The sequence below is a fragment of the Puntigrus tetrazona genome, chromosome 15 (genome assembly GCF_018831695.1).
Source record: "Puntigrus tetrazona isolate hp1 chromosome 15, ASM1883169v1, whole genome shotgun sequence".
Lineage (NCBI taxonomy): Eukaryota > Metazoa > Chordata > Actinopteri > Cypriniformes > Cyprinidae > Puntigrus > Puntigrus tetrazona.
In genome coordinates, this window is record NC_056713.1 from 17,623,658 (window position 1) to 17,644,357 (window position 20,700).

The 20,700-nt window shown below is 38.0% G+C and overlaps 1 protein-coding gene across 1 annotated transcript; it reads left to right on the plus strand.

The window, feature by feature from the left end:
- Nucleotides 1-76: 76 nt before the first annotated feature.
- Nucleotides 77-12,167, plus strand: brca2 (BRCA2 DNA repair associated). The gene is made up of 27 exons (XM_043259744.1): nt 77-235; nt 445-534; nt 636-854; nt 936-1,008; nt 1,096-1,130; nt 1,254-1,282; nt 1,456-1,567; nt 1,794-1,846; nt 1,964-2,042; nt 2,163-2,846; nt 2,930-6,706; nt 6,803-6,904; nt 7,014-7,083; nt 7,174-7,541; nt 7,663-7,853; nt 7,968-8,155; nt 8,250-8,420; nt 8,503-8,857; nt 8,940-9,095; nt 9,180-9,327; nt 9,429-9,538; nt 9,685-9,886; nt 9,978-10,144; nt 10,231-10,369; nt 10,464-10,717; nt 10,827-10,952; nt 11,499-12,167. Exons 2-27 carry the CDS (start codon nt 501-503, stop codon nt 11,841-11,843), a joined length of 8,187 nt encoding a protein of 2,728 aa, XP_043115679.1. The 5' UTR covers nt 77-235; nt 445-500; the 3' UTR covers nt 11,844-12,167.
- The last annotated feature ends 8,533 nt before the right edge of the window (nt 12,168-20,700 follow it).

A 20,700-nucleotide genomic window follows, 5' to 3' on the forward strand; every position in this document is an offset into this window, starting at 1 on the left:
CCGAAGTGACGCGCGCGTTTTGATTGGTCGAGACAACTTCGCTTCCGTTGACGACACGGCGCTTATTGGCGGGATGTGTTAAACCAGCTTTATCCACGCGTAGAGTAAACAGGTCCTCTCAGAACATTTCAGGAAATAAGACGACTTGAATCGGAGATGAAGACGAAATTTCAGTGACCTTCGAAAACTTATACGTTACAAAAAGCTCTCATCCGTGCCAACACGTTCATTTACGGTAACTTTTAGAACTGATTTCCTGTCTGTAGCTAGTTCGGATAGCTGGTAAACAGTGATATGGTTGACAAAGGCCGTTACCTGCTTAACTGCTGTTAATTTAATCTCGATGACAAACTGTTACGTAATAAACACGTAATATAAGACAGATGCATTCTTGTCAGAGATGCAAGATATTGCATTTTTATGTTTTTGCTTGTTTATTTGTAGGTCCAATTACGATATTGAACTTGGTTCACATTTAACAGCATCACACTCATGGCAGCATGTTTTACAGTTTCTTTCCTCAGATTGACGAAGGTACACACAATAATATTAATGAAATTAAGATAAAATATATCTATATATGAGTTTGCCGTATTTCGAATCTTTGAATCTGATCTGATTTATTGTGAATTAAGAGCTTGGACCTCTTAACCCTGACTGGTTTGAGGAGTTGACTGCAAAAGCTTCTAGAGATGAAGTATGTCCTGACAGTTCAAAAGCTGAGGAGGATGAGACGCTCAAAGTACCAGAGACCTCAGCCTTGGCCAGTCAGATGTTTTCTACACCCAAAATATTCAAGCAGCGATGCTTTCAGTCGCCTGCTTCCGTTCCTCATGAAGAGTCGCCTTATGAAGGTATCACAGTCGTTGTGTTATATATGAAGTATCTGTAAGCACATAGTCCTGTAAAATAGTTTGTTTTTTTCTTTCACTCAGTGACTAATGGAGACTCATCAGCTTTTCCCTGGACAGAATCAAGCCCATGTTTGTTTGGTTCAGCCAAAGACAGGTATTTTGTTTATGAGACTTATGAGCATGAGAATAATTTAAAGTCAAGCAGAACATTTAATGAAAGTTTCTCTTCTATCCTTTTTAGTCAAACGTTTGATGAAAAACCTAGGAATTGCTTTGGTAAGCGAGTTTTAAATTATCTTTCATTTTTCTTTCTTTAAAAGTTTATAAAAAGATTGATTTGTATTCTAACATTAAATACTGCACTTTATTTTTTAACAACTTCCATATGTGACATCACAGAACATCAGGATACACCAAAAAGGTCTTTGGTAAGTGAATGCAAATCTCAAATCTTGTCATATCATGTTAGTATACCTTTGTTTTATTAATTTACTTATTTTATTATTGCATGTTATTGCCATCCTCTTTCACAAACACTTTCGCATTATTTTCAGATGGGGTTCTAGACATTAATCATAATGCTGGCTTTGTTTTGTTAAAGGCACGTTCTGTAAAGCAGATATCGGAGAGCCTCGGGGCACAAATCAACCCTGACCTATCTTGGACCAGCTCCTTTAACACGCCATCCTCTTTGACTCCCACTGTGATACTGCGTGTGTATAAAAATGAACTGCTTATGAACTCTCGCTGTGATGTTGCACATATGTTAAATTAATTGTATATGTATAAAAAAATATTTTTTAGATGAATGTAGTAGAGGAGAATGTTTTAATAGAGTGTTAAAATTATTAAAAAAATACATTTTATTAATTCATTGTATCATGAATCCATTGAATTGCATGTGTTGCCCATATAAGATATTCAAATTTTTCTCTTTAGCTAAGACTGAGGAACTTGCTCCATTAAGTGACATCAAAGACAAGGAAGCAATTGTAAGTGCAAATCTAAATATCTGTATCTGTTGGGTTATGGTGTCTGATATGCTGAGAGTCTGTTTTTACAAATATGTAATTAATGCTGATAGCTTTGTTTCCACTCCTGTACACTAGTTTGTGCGGAAACTCTTCCCATCTCTTTCAAAAGGCTCTGCAAGCAATGATACATTGAGTGATACAACACTAAAACAAGGTGAGTGTGACACAGTATCTTGGAAACTATACAGAAAATAAGCAAAAAAGTTAATTTTACATGCATGCGGATATTATTAACTCCAAGATAATTCTGATTATTCTGACCTTTACTGTTCAGTGATAGCCAAAAGCGAGGCTATTCAGGCTGATGACCTGGGAGAAAAGCCTGTTTGCTCTCCAAGTGCATCCCTTGACAAAAGTGGCTTGTGGAAGCAGAAGGTTCCCTTCGCTATAGAGGATGGGGATGTCCGCAGCACGGTGCAGAATGTTCTTGATGGTGCTGAGGATGTGTTGTCAATATTTTTCAGTAACAGCACTTCAACTCTGCGAAGAATCAAAACCAAAGAAAGGATCAGAAGGAGAATAACCGATTCTTCAAAGGATGTCAAATCAGCTGATCTAACTTCAGAGCCAGAAGAGATATTAATGGATGAGGCAGAAATAAAAAGCCCAAGCAAAAATAAAGATATCATTAAGTGGACCCCACTAAGTTTATCAGAATCCATTCTTAATGGAGACTGTCCGGACTCGTCTTTGATAAATAATCACAACACTGTTGCCTCTAGTGAAACTAATAGTCATACTGTTTTCAACTGCATTGCAGAAAGTAGCCAAACTTTTTCACAGAGTGTGAAACTCAAGTCTTATCCAGAAGGATCTCCATGTCAGAAGTCTTTGTTAGACAAAACACCTGCTTTTATGCTTTCTAGAAAGCTCCGAAAATTTGTGTATCAAGTGCCAAGTTCAGATCTGTCGACACTCAATGACACTCAACCAAGATGTTTGGACCAAATGCTCAAAGGTTAGGTGTTCAATGTATTACTTTTTCTTCTAAATATTTTATTTTAAAATGTATTTTAAACATATTTGCTCTGAATTTTACAGAAAATCCCTCTTTGGTAGAGTCTAGTGACCTAAATGAATCTACAGTTTCCAGTGAAAATGCAGTCAAAAATCATACAGAGCCTCAAGACATCAAACAGTTGCCTACAGAAATCCATGATCTTGATCTTGGACTAGATATGACGCAGCTTTCCAAGGCATTTGCAGAGGATTTCACACAAGAAATAATGCCAGGAGCACTGCTTGACCAGACTGTACAGTGCGACCAAAATGGCAGAGTGCAACATAAAGCAGAAGTTGAGGAGAAGAACAAAGTTGGTAGTGACAATGACATCTCTGGTTTAGCAGACATTTCTGTGACCTCTCTAAACAAGTCAACAGTCATGCTTACAACTTTTGAAATTAGTCATGACAGTGGTTGCCCCTCCACCTTTTCAGATTTGGATGGTGCAACAGCCTTGTGTGCAGACATCAAAGAGTTTTTTCCTTCTTTTAAAACGGCAAACAACAAGGCCATTTCCATACCTGATGAGGCCATAATAAAGGCCAAAGTATCACTAGATGAAGCTGCGGGGAATTTTTTAATCGACACCTTAAATGGAACTACTCCAATACATTATCAGGCCACAGAGACATTGTGCAAACCCATTTCAGGAAGCGCTAATGTAAATAAATCGTCCACAGGACAGTCCATCTTCTCTCAACATGCAACAAGAGTGTGTGTCAGTGTTGCTCCCAAGAATGACAGTCCAAAGAGTTTGAAAATTAGTATTTCAAGCTGCTCTTCACCACAGTCAAATGAATCTGATTATAAAACCGGTTCAAAGAGGAATATTACAGTTTTAAATGTTGGCTTTCAAACAGAGAATCTTTTGAAAGAGAAATTGGTGAGAGGTTCAGACTCATCAAAGTGCATTCATCAAAATTTGGATTTCAAAAGAAGTGCTGAAAGACAGACTGTGTTTGACATTAGCAGCACACACAAACCCACTGCAGTGAACTCCAGCCGTGATGGTGATGAGGAGAAAGGCACTTTGACAGCGTCTCAAAAGGCTGATGTTACAGAATTGTGCAATCTTTTGGAGGAAGAAAATAGTCAACATGAATTTACCCAGTTCAAACCAACAAATCTTGGCTCAGACAGCCACACTGCAGAGAAAGAGTGGGATCCCGATATACTCAACGGAATTGACTTTGATGATAGTTTTAGCTGTGATGTTGTGAAACGAAAACATCCTGTCAAGACAGACACTTTTTCAGTAAATGGTTCTAATCACATTCAAATTGAGGATGCTGCCAAATTATCATGCACCATGTCAAAGAAAACCCAATATGCCATGGTTCCTTTGTCAGCGGCTGAAGACCGTTCTTTACTTAATATGAAGACTGTACCATCTTGTTTGATTGATAACACTTCAGTAAATTGTTTTGGTTTTAAAACTGCTAAAGGGACAGCTATAAGCATCTCAGAAAAGAGTTTAAACAATGCAAGGTACTTTTTTGAAGAGGATGATCAAAAAGCCATATTTAATAGGGAAGTCAACATGGATTTTCAAGAAGTAAAGCCAGAGCATGCTAAAACAGAGCCTTCAGTCAATATTTCTGACAGTTTGAACACAGAAAATAAAACCTATGTTCAGATTAAACAAGATGGAAATTTCAGCTGTGGAGTTGTAAATGGAGCTCTTAAAGAGATACATAAGCAATTGGCAGGAAATGAAGGAACAGAGCAGAATTGTTTAGGTGAAAAAACAGATGTTGTTTGTGTTGACTTCAATAGTCATTTTGGATTTAGTACAGCCAGCGGTGAAAAGCTGAAAGTGTCTGAAAAAGCTCTTCTGCAAGCAAGAATACTTCTTAATGATGTTGACAGCTTAGAGGAAAATGCTTTTGGAAAACATGATACCTCTATGTCAACAACAAGCCTCAAAACAAAAGCAGTTTCTTGTACAAATGCCTGTATGAAAATATCTCAGCCACACTTACAAGAAACTGAAATATCTGATGGTGTGGATAATCCTTCCTTCGAAAGTGAGAAGGTCTTTCAAGAACAGAAATCTAGCAGTGATCCTAAAGAAGTTCTTGCAAAGGTTTTTATCTCAGAAACCTTGTCAAATCAGTCAGTGGAAGGCTATGGCTTTCAGACTGCCAGCGGGAAAGGAGTTTCCATTTCAGCCGGTGCCCTTAAGAAGGCAGAAGCCATATTTAAAAATTGTGATGAAAATATTATCTTGGAATCTGAGAAAAAGGAGGGAACAAATGACAAACTGGATGTTGAACTCAAAAAACTGGATGCTGAACTCAAACAAGTAAATTTATTTACTGAGAATTGTAAAAGTATGAGATTTTCAAATGTGTCTCTCATTGACACCAATGCTGTTCTCAGAGACACTGACCTGACTGATGACCTCTTGTTGCAGCCCTCTTCAGTCCAGCAAGAAGAAGGTCAGCTGAAAGGCCTTCAAAGTGAATTTAAGCATTCTTCTGAGTTATACAGCAACTGTGCTTTCAGTACTGCCAGTGGTAAAAAGGTGTCCATCTCAGCTGGGGCACTACAGAAAGCTAAGGATCTGTTGTTGGAGTCTGTAGAGAATTTGTCATCTGCAGATGGATCTCCAAATACAACACAGGTTGTTGATATCCAAATGGAAACTAGTTGTTTAAGAAAACACAAAGGATTCTCTACTGCAGGAGGAAAACTGTTGTCTATCTCTGCTTCTGGGTTACAAATGGCAAAGTATCTCTTCAGAGATTGTGAAGAGAGTTTATCCTCTGAAGATCTTCAGCACCAAGGTTTCAGTGATGTCTCAAAAAAGCCAATGACTAAAGTACAGGCAGCATTTGTGGGCTGTATTGATGTCTCCTCCATTCATGAGCACGAGATGGAAAGTTCTTCAGGAAAAAACATGGGATTCTCTACAGCTGGAGGGAAGAAGGTCACTTTCTCTGCTACTGCCCTACAAAGGGCGAAGAGCCTTTTTAAAGAGTGTGAAGAGGAGAGTTTTGTTTCTGGGAGTCTTCAGAATCAAGGCTGTAAAGGTTTTAGCAGTGCTAGTGGCAAGGACGTTACTGTCTCTGTAAATGAGGCACTGAATGAAGTTAGAGCGGCATTTGCAGGTTATGATGACATTTCCTTGCATCATGGACCTGAAAATTCTTCAAGAAACAGCATAGGATTCTCTACAGCAGGAGGGAAGAAGGTGGCAATCTCTATGAGTGCACTTCAGAGGGCAGAAAGTCTTTTTAAAGATTGTGAAGAGGGAAATTTTTCATCTAAGGAAGTCCAACCTCAAACTAAGAATTCTGAAATCAGTGAGGACATAGTAGATGGAAACCTAAAGTTTGAAACACTAAACAAGAAAAAATATAGTTTCAGCACTGCAAGTGGTAAAGATGTGTCTGTATCAAAAGTTGCCCTTGAAGAAGCTTCTAAATTATTCAGAGACTGTGATGCCCAATTTACTGTTACTGATAGCCAGCTTCTACAGAGTGATTTCTCAGAATGCTGTCCTCAAAATAAGAAGAGACAAACCGGAACCATTCTGCATTCTTTGCCATCTAAAGCACCTCAGAATGAACCTGCACAGCTAGACTTGCACTCTTTGAATTTTAACAGTTGCACAGATACCCAGCAGAAGTACTTTGAGCAGGAAGCAATGGCTTGCACTAAAGCTTTGCTGGCAGATGATGACCTGAATGAATCAGCAAGTTTGGCCATGACAGAGGACAAAAAAAGTCCATCTGTTCATGATCTACAGGCACAGGGATCTTTTACTCAGAACAGAAGGAAGCGTCCATTTGATGCCAGAAATGTAGCAGGTACAGCCTAACAAAATGTTTCATGTTTTGAGTCATTTTGTATGAATTAAATCATTTTAATTTAACTCATTGTGTATAATGCTTTGTTGTGTTTAGATTCAGGTCAGCCACCTTTGAAAAGACAACTTCTCTTAGAGTTTGACCGATCATTAGATGCAAAGACCTCATGCCTCATACCACTGAAAACCTGTCCAAATGGTTAGATCTTTTATTTATAAATAACTGAAAAAAATAGTTTTGCATTGTATTTTATTGTAAGTTGTTTAACCTGTATACCTTTATATTTTACGTTTAATCCCTGTTGTAGGAACTCTAAGAGACAGGCGTGTCTTCACTTATAATGTCCACCTCAAGCCGAATGTCACTCGTCCAGATCGGTAGGTTGTTTTAGTGTTTTAATAGTTAACTCCTTACCATTTAATATCACAAGGTATCTTTAATTCTTACAAGTTCTTTTAAATATACAGGCATTTTATGGACCAAAAGTCAAATGACCTCGAGCAACCATGTTCAACTATATCTGTCCAAGACACACACAACCCCGACTCTAAAGGAGTGTTTGTGCCCCCTTTTCAAAGGGTTTTGAAGAGTGGGACATCAAACTGTCAAGATGTCTCTAAAGTGTCCACTGGTTTTATACCACCTTTTAGGAAGGAAAACAAAGAAACAGCTGAGCACAGAAATCAAATAGACCAAAATATGACAACTTCTACATCACATAGTGATAGTGTTGCACAGCACTGTGACGGGAAGAGTCTACATGAGGGTTCTAACCCTAAACCAACCACTTCAGTGGAAAGCGTACCTTTGAAAATCATGGATGCTAAAGGGAAAGGTAGCTATTTACTATTTTCTTATTTTGCATTTTAAATATAAATTGTCTCAGCATTGGGATTGTGCCAATTTGTACAGCTGTTTTTACAAGTAAATACAGCAATGATTTTTGACGTTGACAGACACCCAGCCATACAGAGAGACCTTAAACCTAGCCAGGGATATGCAAGACATGAGACTCAGAAAGAAGAAAAAACTGGCTATTCATCCTCTACCTGGCAGCCTTTACCTTGCTAAGACTTCTGGTGTCCCCAGGACAGGTCTGAGAGATGTTGTGGGAACCAAATGTCCTGGCCAATACACACAGGAGGAGGTACATTTTTTTTTTACTTTTTTGATGCTCATTTATTCCACTGTGTCAATGCAAAGCTACTTTGGAGAAGGTACATTTCTGTAACAATTTTTCTTGCATCTTACTCCATCTTAGCTGTATCAGCACGGTGTACATCACAATGTCTTACAAATAACAAGTGAAAATGCTGAATCATTCAGATTTCACTGTAGTGACTTCTTCAAACATGAGCTCCTCATGGAGTCTGGTGGTCTTCAGCTGGCAGATGGAGGCTGGTTGGTTCCAGACAATAAGGGTACTGTGGGGAAATATGAATTTTATAGGTAAACATGGTGTATTTTAACTATATCAATACATCATGCAAAACAACACATTTTATGGAATTAGTTTGTTTAATGCACCTTTTTTTTTTGGTAGAGCATTGTGCGACACCCCTGGTGTTGATCCCAAATTGATCAGTGAGGCCTGGGTATTCAACCATTACCGATGGATTGTATGGAAGCGGGCCTCCATGGAAAGAACTTTTCCAGATTTGATGGGTGGCCTTTGTTTGACTCCAGAGCAAGTACTTCTGCAGCTAAAATTCAGGTACTGAATCTTAGTAAAACTTTTTTTTTTTTTTAACCCAAAGTTTTCAAACAACTCTTAACCGTTTGGTATTTGCAATTAGATATGATGTGGAGGTAGACCACAGTCAGAGATCTGCAGTCAGGAGGATCATGGAGAGGGATGATACTCCAGCTAAAACATTAGTGCTCTGTGTATGTGGTGTTGCTCAAACTTGTCAAAATCCAGAAAAGCCAGAGAAAGATGACAAAAGTCCTAATGCAAAGATGGAATCCTGTACGGTCTGGCTCACAGATGGCTGGTACTCCATCAAAGGCCTGTTAGACCCTCCACTCTCTGCCATGCTAAACAAGGGTCGTCTCCGAATCGGTGATAAGATTGTGAGCAGTGGAGCAGAGTTGGTTGGTTCCCAAGAAGCCTGTCCTCCACTGGAAGCTCCTGAATCTCTGATGCTCAAGGTGAAATTGGAGTTCAACTAAGATGATCCATGACTGCTAAATCCTCCTAGACTTGATTTCATTTGTCATTTTTAAATTTCAGATTTCGGCTAACAGCACAAGGCGAGCTCGGTGGGACACTAAGTTAGGGTACTATCGTGACCCTCGGCCTATCAGCCTCTCACTATCGTCACTGTTCACTACTGGAGGTGTTGTGAGCTGTGTGAACATTGTAGTGTTGAGAAGTTACCCCACTCAGGTCTGCTCAACTGCTATGAAAGATGATTGAAGTGTATAATTTTGCTTTTGTACAAAATTAATGCCTGGGTTTGTCATCAAACAGTGGATGGAGAAGAGGCCCAACGGTGTCTTTATATTTCGCAATGATCGTGCAGAAGATCGAGAGGCCACAAAACACAGTAACTTCAAGCACAAATCCATGGATCTTCTTATTTCCAAAATGCAGACCAAATTCGAAAAAGAAATGGAAGGTTATTAGATTTTTTGTTGTTGTTGTTTTTCATTTATGTTAACCTTTTTTGTATGCATATCAAGGATCACAAAGATTGAGTATTTTTCCTCCATGTGTAAGGTAAAAAAAAAAGTCGAGGCCAAAGGAGGACATTTAGTCAACATGAGATTGAAGCTCTGCAGGATGGGGAGGACTTGTATGAGGCAATGGAGAGGGATCCTGCTGTTGAGGTTAATCTGCAAAATTAATGCATTTTTGGCTTATTTTTACCAATGGGTAGTGAACACAAAGAAAGTAGTTAATAAATCAGCACTGTGTGATTTAAACTTTTTAATAAAAAATACAAGCATTTATCAATGACATACTTTTCACGTAGGCCTATCTAAGTGCGAGACAGATGGATGCAGTGCATAAGTACAGATGCTGTTTGGAGGAAAACAGGCAGGCAGAGCTTCAGGAGCGTATGCAGAAGGCTGTAATGGAAGCCCAGGCAACTGATGGTGGGTGTCCTAATCGAGATGTCACTCCTGTTTGGAAGCTCAGCATTTCTGACGCCAATGACCTGCAGAGCAACTGCGGTGAGCAAAATGGATATCATCTGCACTATTTGTCTAGGTGTTGAAGGAGCCAATTGAACCTGTTTTGGCTTGGTACCATTTCATTTCTTAGTTTACACCCTGAATATCTGGCGCCCATCGCAAGACCTGTACGGCTTGCTAAGAGAGGGCAACAGATACAGGGCTTATCACCTCGCCACATCAGAGGGGAAGAAACGCTCAGGCATTGCTCACATTCAGTTCACTGCCACCAAGAAAACATTCTTCCAGGAAGTTGAGGTAAACTAAATGTTACTTTTAGACAGACTTTTCTGTTTTCATTAAAAGCATATGAAATCGTCTTGCATAAAATGTGTTGGAGCTAGGTGTCTCCAGAATGGTCGCATCTGCATTTCCGTGCTCGAGAATGTGTACGCTTCAGAGAACTTCAAAACCCTCAATTCTTCTCACCTTGTGGGGAGGTGGACATTGTGGGATGTATCGTCTCCATAGAGGGAAAACAAGGTAAATTTCATTAATTCCCAAACGAGTCTACCAGTTAGTTACCTCAAACCTTTTTATCTTCAAACACATGGTTACTGTTTGCATGTCTTCTCAGGCCATCCCCCATTACTGCATCTTGTGGATGAGAACTTTGACCAGATCTCTGTGAGAACCTACAATAGTCTGGAACAGTTAGCTATAGAAGAGCTGGTAAAGCTGAGAGCGCTGGTTGCTCTTAGTAATGTTCAGATGAGACCGCTCTCTGGACCTGTACCAAGCCTTTATGCAGGAGAACAAGCTGTGTTCTCTGTAAACCCCAAAGAATCCCATCTGCAAGAAGCTATGACCTGTCTAAAGAACTTTGTCCAGGTTAATGAATCAGCTTTAAAACGTTTTGTATTTAAGTACCATCAAAGAGCGAGACTGCATGTCTTTTGTTGTTTGCTTATTAGACTTTGCATGTTCATTGTTTACACAGACTTGTGAGAGTTTTTTCAGCATTGCAGAGGAGAAGGTCTCAGATGTGGTTCCTTCAGGTGTCTTGGGTTCTTTTCAGTCTCCAAGAACTCCTGCTGTGCAGTCTAATACAAAAATGAATGGCAGAGTTAGTATGACTTTTTTCTTCTTATGTGGTGAAAGATTGGGTTTATTAGTGGTGCTTGTTACAGCATGCGTCACTGTAATTATTAACTCCAACTTTGTTCTATACACATGAAAGCATCTACGTCTTAAAAAATTAAAAGAATGTAGCTGTAATTTTTATTGTCAATTACTGATTGTATACAGATGTCCACATAAAATTGATTCAAACTGTAGTGTTATCACTTTAACATTGTTTTTTTTTTTTTTTTTTTAAATAATAAGTGATTAAATTTAGTGCCGCATAATGATTAATCACATCATGTATGTGTGTAATTTTTATGTATATTTAAAGACATACAGACGTATGTGTATATACATAAATATTATTATATTTACATATTATATACATAAATGTTTATTTTGGATGCAATTAACCATGATTACCCCTGATTATTTTAAGAAATTTACTTTTATTCATCATGAGTTAAACTGGTCAACAGTAAAATTAATGTTACAAAAGATTTCTATACGATTTCAATGTATTGTGTTCTTCTGTTGAAATTCCCAGGTAACCCCAAAGCAGAAAAGCAGCGTTTTCTCGCCTTTCACTCCACTAAATAGGAGAACTCCTGCGCCTGCATGTACCAGCGAGGGAAAAGATCCCAAAAGTTTGAAGAGAAGACGTGGTTTGGATTACCTGTCACGTATCCCGTCCCCTCCACCCCTTGCTCCTCTGAAAACTACAGCTTCTCCTTGCATTAACAGGACCTTCAATCCCCCACGAAGATCTGTGACTCCCAAACCTCCACAGAACGAGTCACCTCGAACCTCGCTTCCCCCGCTGGGAGAGGAGAAGTGGGTGCATGATGAAGAACTGGTGATGATAGACACCCAGGCGTTACTGGAAGGCTGATGGGTGACTGGACTCGTCTGGTGAAACACTAAATGTGAGTTGAAACACAAGAATGAAATCCAGAACTATGAAAGCAATTTCCACTTTTGGCAAGAAATTCAAAAGGCACTGCTGTCTTTGCTTTCTAGTTGCCTGGTTTACTTCGGTTCTTCGGTTAACATGAGAGATGCACTTTTTTATAGCTACTGCAATCATTTTTAAACTTTTCTTGATTTGTTCTACTGTAAGTACGAAAGTTAGCAATGTTCAGCAGGAAAAAGAAGTGTAAAAATGTATATGTAAAATGTTTATATATTAAAATTTTTATTAAAAGATGGAAAGCAGTGTAAAGCATCACTCTGTTGTTTTGAAATGTTTCTATTAATAAACAGCAGGTGGCGCCTTAACACTTGCCTTTGGCTTGCAGCAAACCGTTCAACCCTGTTGAAAGATTGTGAAATCCTGTCTGCCATTTTCATATTAAATCTGAAGAAATGAGAATGGAACAAGTAATATGAGTATATTGCTTAATAACCACTAAATATTGGCACCATAGAAAGCAACGGGCATTAGAAACACACTTCTGACATACTTCTCTTGATCTCGCTGGCAAACTCACTGTCAAGCTTTTTTAACAAACCGCAAAGGCAGACAAAGGGATTTCTTTTCTTCCAAACAGAACATTGTCATATTTAATATTCTGTGATCGTAATATTACAATTCCAGGCGTTTACCCTAGAGAAAATCTAGAATGCGGCGTGCTTGCTTTTCAGATCAGTTTTAAGGATTTTTGAAATTTAGAAGCAACCCCATAATCTGTTCACTCGTCAAGGAATGCTTCAGAAAACCACAGACATGCCAGATTTGCAGTTAGCTGCCATCAGTGGCTTTCCTCCACAGTGTTCAGTTTTACATCTATCATCTATCATTGAGAATGTGCTGACTCAGCACACATACAGCTCTATTTTAAGATCTCTGGCCCGCAATGACAAAGATAGCTGACACTCCTGTTGTGTAGCACAGAGACATTAACGATGATATCTGTTAGTGGTTGATGGAGAATAGCATTATCGTAGACACTTTTTTTTTTTTTTCTCTCTCGCTCTCTCTCGCTATCTCTCGCTCTCTCGCTCTCTCCATGAGCCTAGCTCTGAAAATACTTGTGGTACAATGAAGTCTGAAGTCTAGAGATTATTCCGCTTCTTTTTTTAAATACTAAACAGTCCTGATATACACTACCATTCAAATGTTTGAAAAAAAAAAAAAAAAAAAGTTTTTTTAAAATAGCCTATAAGGCTGCATTTATTTGTTTAAAATGTAGTAAATATTTTATTCTAATAAGCATAATTATTCTTTCTGATTGAAAAGATGAATTTTTAATTATATTGTGTAATTGTTTATTTATATATATGTTTAATATGTAATTTATTCCAGTAGCCTTTACTACATCTTAATGTTTTTGTTAAACTCCTTTTTGAAACTTTTTTTTTTTTTTTTTTTTTTGTAAGAATGTCTTTACTGTCATTTCTGATCAAATGAATACATCCTTGTTAAAGAAAAGTCCAAAAAGAGAAAACCAAACAGTTGGGTTTTGCAGTCTGGGAGTAGTTAAAATAGTGCGTTTTGTTTTTTTATTTATTTTTTGCTGCACAAGACCACAGGGTTAAAATCTGTTTAGCATTTGTCATGTTTTCCCACATTTAGGTTTGTGTTTCCATGTGAGAGTCGTTATTTTTGTGAAGTGCCTCTAGAGGTCTGATGGGCTGCTTTCAGGCGGCTGCTCAGAATTTAGTTTTCTCTTGTGCAGCCGTTTGAATTATTGCATATGTCTATATTTCTTATCACTTCAGAATATTTTTAGGTTGTATTGTTTGTTGGTGATGACGATTATTACTTCATAGGTAATCACTCTAAATGTGACCCTGGAGCACAAAACCAGTCTTAAGTCACTTGGGTATATTTGTAGCAATAGCCAAAAATACACTGTATGAATCAAGATTATTTATTTTTATTTATTTATTTTTTTGTCAACAATTATTAGGACATTAAAGATCTTTTGTAAATGTATCAAATACATTTTTTGATTAGTAACATGCATTGCTAAGATCTAAATTTAATGACATTTTCTCAATCTTTCTATTGAGATATTGATTTAAATTGAGATTTATAGATGGTATTCATTAGAAAAATACCCATATGACTGGTTTCGTGGTCACAAATATGAACAATTTTTTTCAGAAACTGTAAAAACTTCCCTGAGTAATGCATCAGACAGCCAGCCATTTGTTCCACCCAGAGTCAAACCTGCAGTCTGTGTTTGTAGTCTTGATCTTAACCCATTATGATATCAGGGCCCCACAATCTTTGACTATCAGTACATTTGTACTTTCCGACAGAGTACATAAAGCAGGGCTTAATTACCACTCGTACAACATAAAACCTAAGGCCGTCTTCATCCGCTCTGAGCTGCCCTAATCCAGCCTCTTAGGCTGATTCTGGCTGCCCTCTCCCTTGACTCTGCTGAATGAGACCTGATGGAGAGGTGGAAGGAGATGAATGAAAAAACCTAAAGGGGGAACGGTGACGGGGAGTGGACATTTGATAGTCCCTTATCCTCTTTGCAACCCCACCAGACTGAATGAATTAAGGGTCCCCTTTAGTTGTAGGGTTGGGGAGCCAGATACAAGAGCTGTGATTTAGACTAGACTGTATCTAATAACAACTCATTCAAGTACTATAGTCTGGGCAGAATTTTAGGAGCAGCTGTTAATTTAAAAAAAAAAAGGGACATTAATGAATTTTTTTATGGTATAAATGACAAATAGCTTGTGGATTAATAATAAAGTAAGTTTAGATCCACAATTTTCCACACTTAAAACAGATTTTTTTTTTTTTTTTTTTATGCAACCGTCACCATTGCCACTTAAATCTGAATCCTAAAATAAATTTTTTTTTAAAGAAACATTTGTATTTTTGTCATATTGAGCCATTAAAAAAAAATAATGTATTCTATTTATTAAGCAGCATTCTGTTACACCCGTGCTGCAGGGAGAATGCAGGAGATGTGGAGTAAACAAGTCTTTTAATCATTCAACTTAGAAACAAAGGGTACAGGGCAGGCATGAAGACGTTCAAGGACCGACAAACACTAACTGAATGGGGCTTTTAAACACAGGATAAGCAAGGGAGAACGAAACACACCTGAACTCAAATTAACAGTCATTGGGAGTCAATGAACACACGGGGAGGGGAAACACAACAAAACTGGTTCATATCCCTGACAGATGGCAGCACTATTTCTGAATTTACAGCACAAACGACCCTTGAGTAGGTTCTTTTACATTTGTTTTTCAAAGAACCTTTCAGTCAGTTTCTTGCACCATCTATTCTGCTGCCCCCACACGGCCACTGAATCTATAGCTCAAATGACTCCATTGAGCTTATTTTATTGAATCAAAAAAGCATAGACTAATCTCAATTTAATTAGATCTAAGACTTTTTTAAATGTACATGATATTTCTCTCAAATATTGTTCACAAATGTGTCTAAATCTGTGTTAGTGAGCACTTCTACTTTCCCGAAGATAATCATCCACTTCACAGAGAATGTTTGGGATGATCTGGATAGGCGTATACGACAGCTTGTTCTAGTTCCAGCCAACTTCACACAGTCACTGAAGAGGAAGAGACCGACATTCCACTGGCCACGATCAACAACCTGATCAAGTCTATGAGAAGATGTTCCACTGTGTGAAGCTAATAGTGGTCACACCAGATACTGACTGACTGAAACTGCACGTGGTTATTGCACATGTGCAGCTTTTATCTTGCATTTATCATTTTGTTGAGTGAATAATATATATATATATATATATATATATATATATATATAGCTTATATATATATATATATATAGTGTATATATATATATATATATGTGTATATATGTATATATATGTATATTAATGTTTTTACTTGAACTGCTCCCATCCAGTGAGCCTGTTTTTCCCTATTCATTCCAATTCTTTTTCTTTGGATTGCTTTAAGCCTTGTGATTGGCATTTAGTCAAGCACTTCAGTTTCAAGCACTTAAAGATCTTCCTTTTCCGTACCTTTGGCTCTTTGAACTTTCGCTCTCAAATCATCCTTTCACTCCTGCTCTTTTTATTTAATTTCCATCTCTTCCTCCATAACCCTCCGCTGCACCTCTCCCGCCCCTCTTCCAGCAGATTTGCAGTGGAAATGAGCTTCACAGGCTGTTGACCTTGTAGACCCACCACCTGAGGTCTGGACCAGCGGAGCTTGCAGAGTGACCCTCGGCTTCACCCAGCTGTAAATCTTTTTACGCTCACTTTTTTCAGCTTGAATCTCATGAACATGCACAGGGAATAGAGGATGTGCAATTTTGTTCAGGATTAGGAGTTTGGGATTTTGTGGCTGGGTTAGTTTAACTATCGCAGTTTATTTTCCATCTCGAACGAGAGTCCTGTTTGATTCGCTTACGAGGAAGCAGAGTATCATTGGTGCATTCAGCTAGTCGAAAAAATTATTTTTAGATGCTAGAAGTCATAAAACAGTTAAGTGAAATGTCTCATACCCTGGTCATTCATTTTTCCATCAGAAATGATTGTCCTTGTAAATAAATACTGTGATTTAGGTACGTTCTCCTGGCTTCAACACCACCTTTCTTTCCAAAACCTTTTCATTCTGTGCTTTTAAAAATCAAGGTTGCCAAACAACCCAGTTCTCTTTTTTTTTCTTGTCTGAAGAACATTTAAAATTTCTAAAAAACCTTTTGCGGAATGAAAAAGTTTCCATGGATGTTAAAGGCTTTTCGTAGAACCGTAGATGCCAATAAATAATTGTCATATGAGTGTAGACTCCAAAGAACCCTGGCTTGCATTCATCACTCGAAACTGTTTGTAGTCACAATAACAAATGTAAAATATGCTCTTTTTCTGTCGATGAAGTGGAAAAATATTGCTGGATGACCTTTTGGCTCATCCTTGCTTCAATTCTGCTGACGATCTTTTCCATTTAATCCTTCCCATATGTTTTCTGTCACTAATTACATTAGCTTAAGCATTTGTCGTGATTCTTATGTCGCCTTGTTTTTATGTAGAGCTAATGAAGTCATCGGGATGTACAATCAGAGTTTAATCAGTTCGAGGCTTCTCAGGATTAAAAAAAAAAAGGTGGCGAAGAGGTTGAGGGGATTGTGGGGTGATGTCTCAGCTGCTTGGAAACAGCGTGAGATCTCATGACGTACATCAGCATGACTTTTGTCGAAGAAGGGGTGAAACATTACACTGGAGGAGAAACTCCGTGACTAGACTAACACAAGCTGTTTATTCCATCCAGCGCTAATTGTGTTGCTTCTTATACACCTCGAGATCTTCTGCTTTTCAGTTCAGGAAAAAAAAAAAAAAAAATCCTATGCGAAATCCTAAACGCCTTCCTATATGAAAATAAACTTCCCCCCGCAATTTACAATCACTTTTGTGGTTTATGGTTTCTGTGTAACAGATGGTGATTTGCTTGTATTGTTTTACCCTCTCCAGTCAGTGTCTTGGATGCCCACACACCTTTCTTGCGGTGGGTGATCTCATATCTTCCACAGTAAATACTCAAGCTGTGAGTAATCCTGCCAAGCATCATTATGTCCTGCTCCTGGCCATTGTGCCTCATTAGAACCTGTTACCAGAGTACTCCGGCGTCCCAGAGGGCACTGGAGGTGTTTTCTTAAGCCCTACACCAGAGGAAACCGTGTGGCCTGCGCAGCCTTTTCCGGCCTGTAAACGCTGCATTTATTTTCAAAACTTTCTTCTGAAAATATATCCTCTCTAAAACAAGATGCCATGCTCCAAAAGACTGCCAACGCTAACCATCTTACCAAAAGATGGAGAGAGAGGGAGAGAGAGAATAAAATAAAAGGGAGTATGTTGAAATGAAAAAGAGATTTGGTAGTGTTAGGAAAAGTTGGCTTGGGAAACACAAGTTTCCTGCATTGTTTGTTCAATAATGACGCGGTGCAGCTACTGAATCTACACCGCAACCACTGTAGTTCAATTACCGTACAAATGACTCTTTTGAGCTGATTCGTTTACTGACTCACAAACCATTTTTTTAGGGAATCAAAAACATATGGCTTTGGAGATGCACACTGTGCATTTTGGCAGTGGTATTTCATAAATGTTAACGAATTAAATATGTTACCACATTTTTTCAGTTTGTTGATTTCATTTATGTTGATTATTTCCAAAACGGCCATGAAACGTTATTTAATAGCTTTAAACTCTTTTAAATATATTTATTGTTAAAACCATCTGATCATTTGGCAGAGGAATTACATTTAATTTTCCAAATATTTATCCTTTTAAGTATTAAAATATTTATTATCGGTAACCAATTCAGTCAGTTCTTCGTGATTTTCATCCCTAGTTGGGATAAATCTTTTCCAGGCAAATTAGTAGTAAGCGTAAAAACTAAATGCTATAGTGTTTTGTCGAATTTGCATATTGATTTAATTGCTATCGAAATGTTTAGGACCATACCAATTTATTTATTTTAAAGGGACAGTTCACCAAAAATAAATATCCTATCATTAATTATTCATGTCATTCCAAACCTGTAAGACATCTTTGCAACACTAATTAAGGCATTTTTTATCTTACTGTGTTTAATCTTTACCGAGTTACTGTCTTCCTCAATTTGTAGAGAACCCAAGAACGTAAATAACGTAATCAGCGTTGTTTACGTTCTGCTTGCTCATACTGTCTACCGAATGTAAACAACGCTGATAACGTTGATTATGTTCTGGGATACTCCACAAAATGACAGAAGACGGTATCTCGGATACAAGAATCGTTGAATAAATGATTATTGTTTTATTTGCGAGCAAACTGTATACTCATAAGTTTGTAAAATTTCACTTGAACTTCTGATGTCACATGGAGTATTTTACCAATGTTCTTGCTACGTTTCTCTGTGTCTATAGAGGGTCAGAGTACTGTCAGATTCCATCAAAAAATAGTTTTTTGAAGATGAAGATCTTACGGGTTTGGAACAAAACAGTAATTAATGACTGAATTTTCATTTTTGGGTGAACTACCCCTTTAAGCATTATCATTACTTTTGTTATTAAACAAAAAAGAAAGAAGTGCTTTCTTGAAATGGAAGTTCTTTGAAATGTTTATGCCTTTTTTTTCCAGAGGACGTCCCGCCTAAACAGTCACCACAGAAGCGGCTGTCCCGATCGCAGCGCGCCACAAGTTTTACAGTGATGTTGTTTTGCCTCGGCTGCGTGCGGCTGGTATCCTGTCATGATAACACGGCAGCCAAATCTGCATAAGGCATCAAAGATGAGTTCCCTCCTAACAAACAGCCCAACACATTGCAATTACAAACATCTGGCGTCAGCTGGGTACAGATGTCAGGCCATGCCCACACCCCTAAAACCATCAGGATGCGGTCCAGATGTGAAGAGGTCCATCTCACGTAAGATACAGATGTTGTGTTTCTCAAGACCACCGCAAGGCAAACTGTGCTTTTGTCTGAAGTCCTTTTTAATTTTAGATTGTTTTGCTACACCCAGTTTGCATGTGAAGCTTTGGGACAGGCTACAAACAGCCACCGAGAATGAGATTCAATTAGATTTGATAGTGTTTAGCAAAACAAGACTGAGAATCTGCAGTTTTAACGTCAGTCTGTTGGCTTTGCTTTGCTAGGCTTGCATTTAATCAGGCTCAAGAAGAGCAACAACAAAAAATAGCGCTGAACGTAACATCAATTTCGGATTCCATTGCAATTCACAAGAGAGTCAATTCCATTTTCTAATTGGGTTAACTGACTGATTTGACGAATTTTAGTAGTAATGTCAACAATATGTACTTTAATACATGTTTGATGCAAAAGCTGAATTGTTTTCAGCATCAGTCCGGTTTTCAATGTCACTTGATTCTTCAGAAATAATATGATGATTTGGTCCTTAAAGAATGTTTTTTTAATTATTATCAAAGCTGAAAAGATTTGTGCTGTTTGATATTTTATGGAAATACTTTAAGTATAAATTTCTTAAAATGCACAGGTTCCATAATTTTTATAATGTTGACACATGCTATCAAAATACAATTTCTTTTGATTAGAAATACATTTACAATTTGTATGCTTTCAGGAGACCTCGCATGCACTTGTGGTATTTTGTTCTAGCAGCGTTTCCGTATCATGAGAACTGAACGTAGCACTGTGCCATTAGTCGAGCAAATTTCATAAACCTTAAACAATATTTTCTCATTATGTCACTCCGTTCAAAACTGCTGAGCGCTTCCCAGGCAAGATTAGACATCTCTATAAATTGGATTAATGCAGATGGGCAATCTCACAGGTGCAAGTGGGAATCTAATGACTTTGCAGGTGCAAATGAAATCATTCCTGAATTCTCCAAGGATGTTTCAATCAGTCCACAGGTTACTGTCACTTCCTGAAATTGAGTCTCAAAGGACATAAAAAGATGCCAAATCAGTATTCCCTGTGTCGGCTGTGACCGAGGTGACTTCCTGTTTCAGATGTTTATCTGATTATGGATTTAAATCATCTTATGCAACCTGCCTGCTGTACAGGAAAGAACAGCTAGATTAAACATGAGATATAGTAGTACACCTGTGGACTGATTCGGATTCACGCACTCCTACGTGTGGGAAATCTTGAGAGTTAAGAGGGTTTTATACATAGACATAACGGCTGTCAGCGTAAATAATAATTAATAATGCTTCTTGAACACCAAATCAGCATATTAGAAGGATTTTTGGAGGCATGCTGAAATTGCTAATAATGTTTCATTGCCTTCACAGCAATGAATTACATTTTAAAATATATTAGAA

Bases quoted from the DNA above. Each gene is read 5' to 3' on its own strand.
- brca2 (XM_043259744.1), top strand. From the start codon at position 501: ATGTTTTACAGTTTCTTTCCTCAGATTGACGAAG. The intron at 535-635 runs GTACACACAATA...TTGTGAATTAAG, and splicing joins CTTTCCTCAGATTGACGAAG to AGCTTGGACCTCTTAACCCT. The intron at 8,156-8,249 runs GTAAACATGGTG...TTTTTTTGGTAG, and splicing joins GGGAAATATGAATTTTATAG to AGCATTGTGCGACACCCCTG.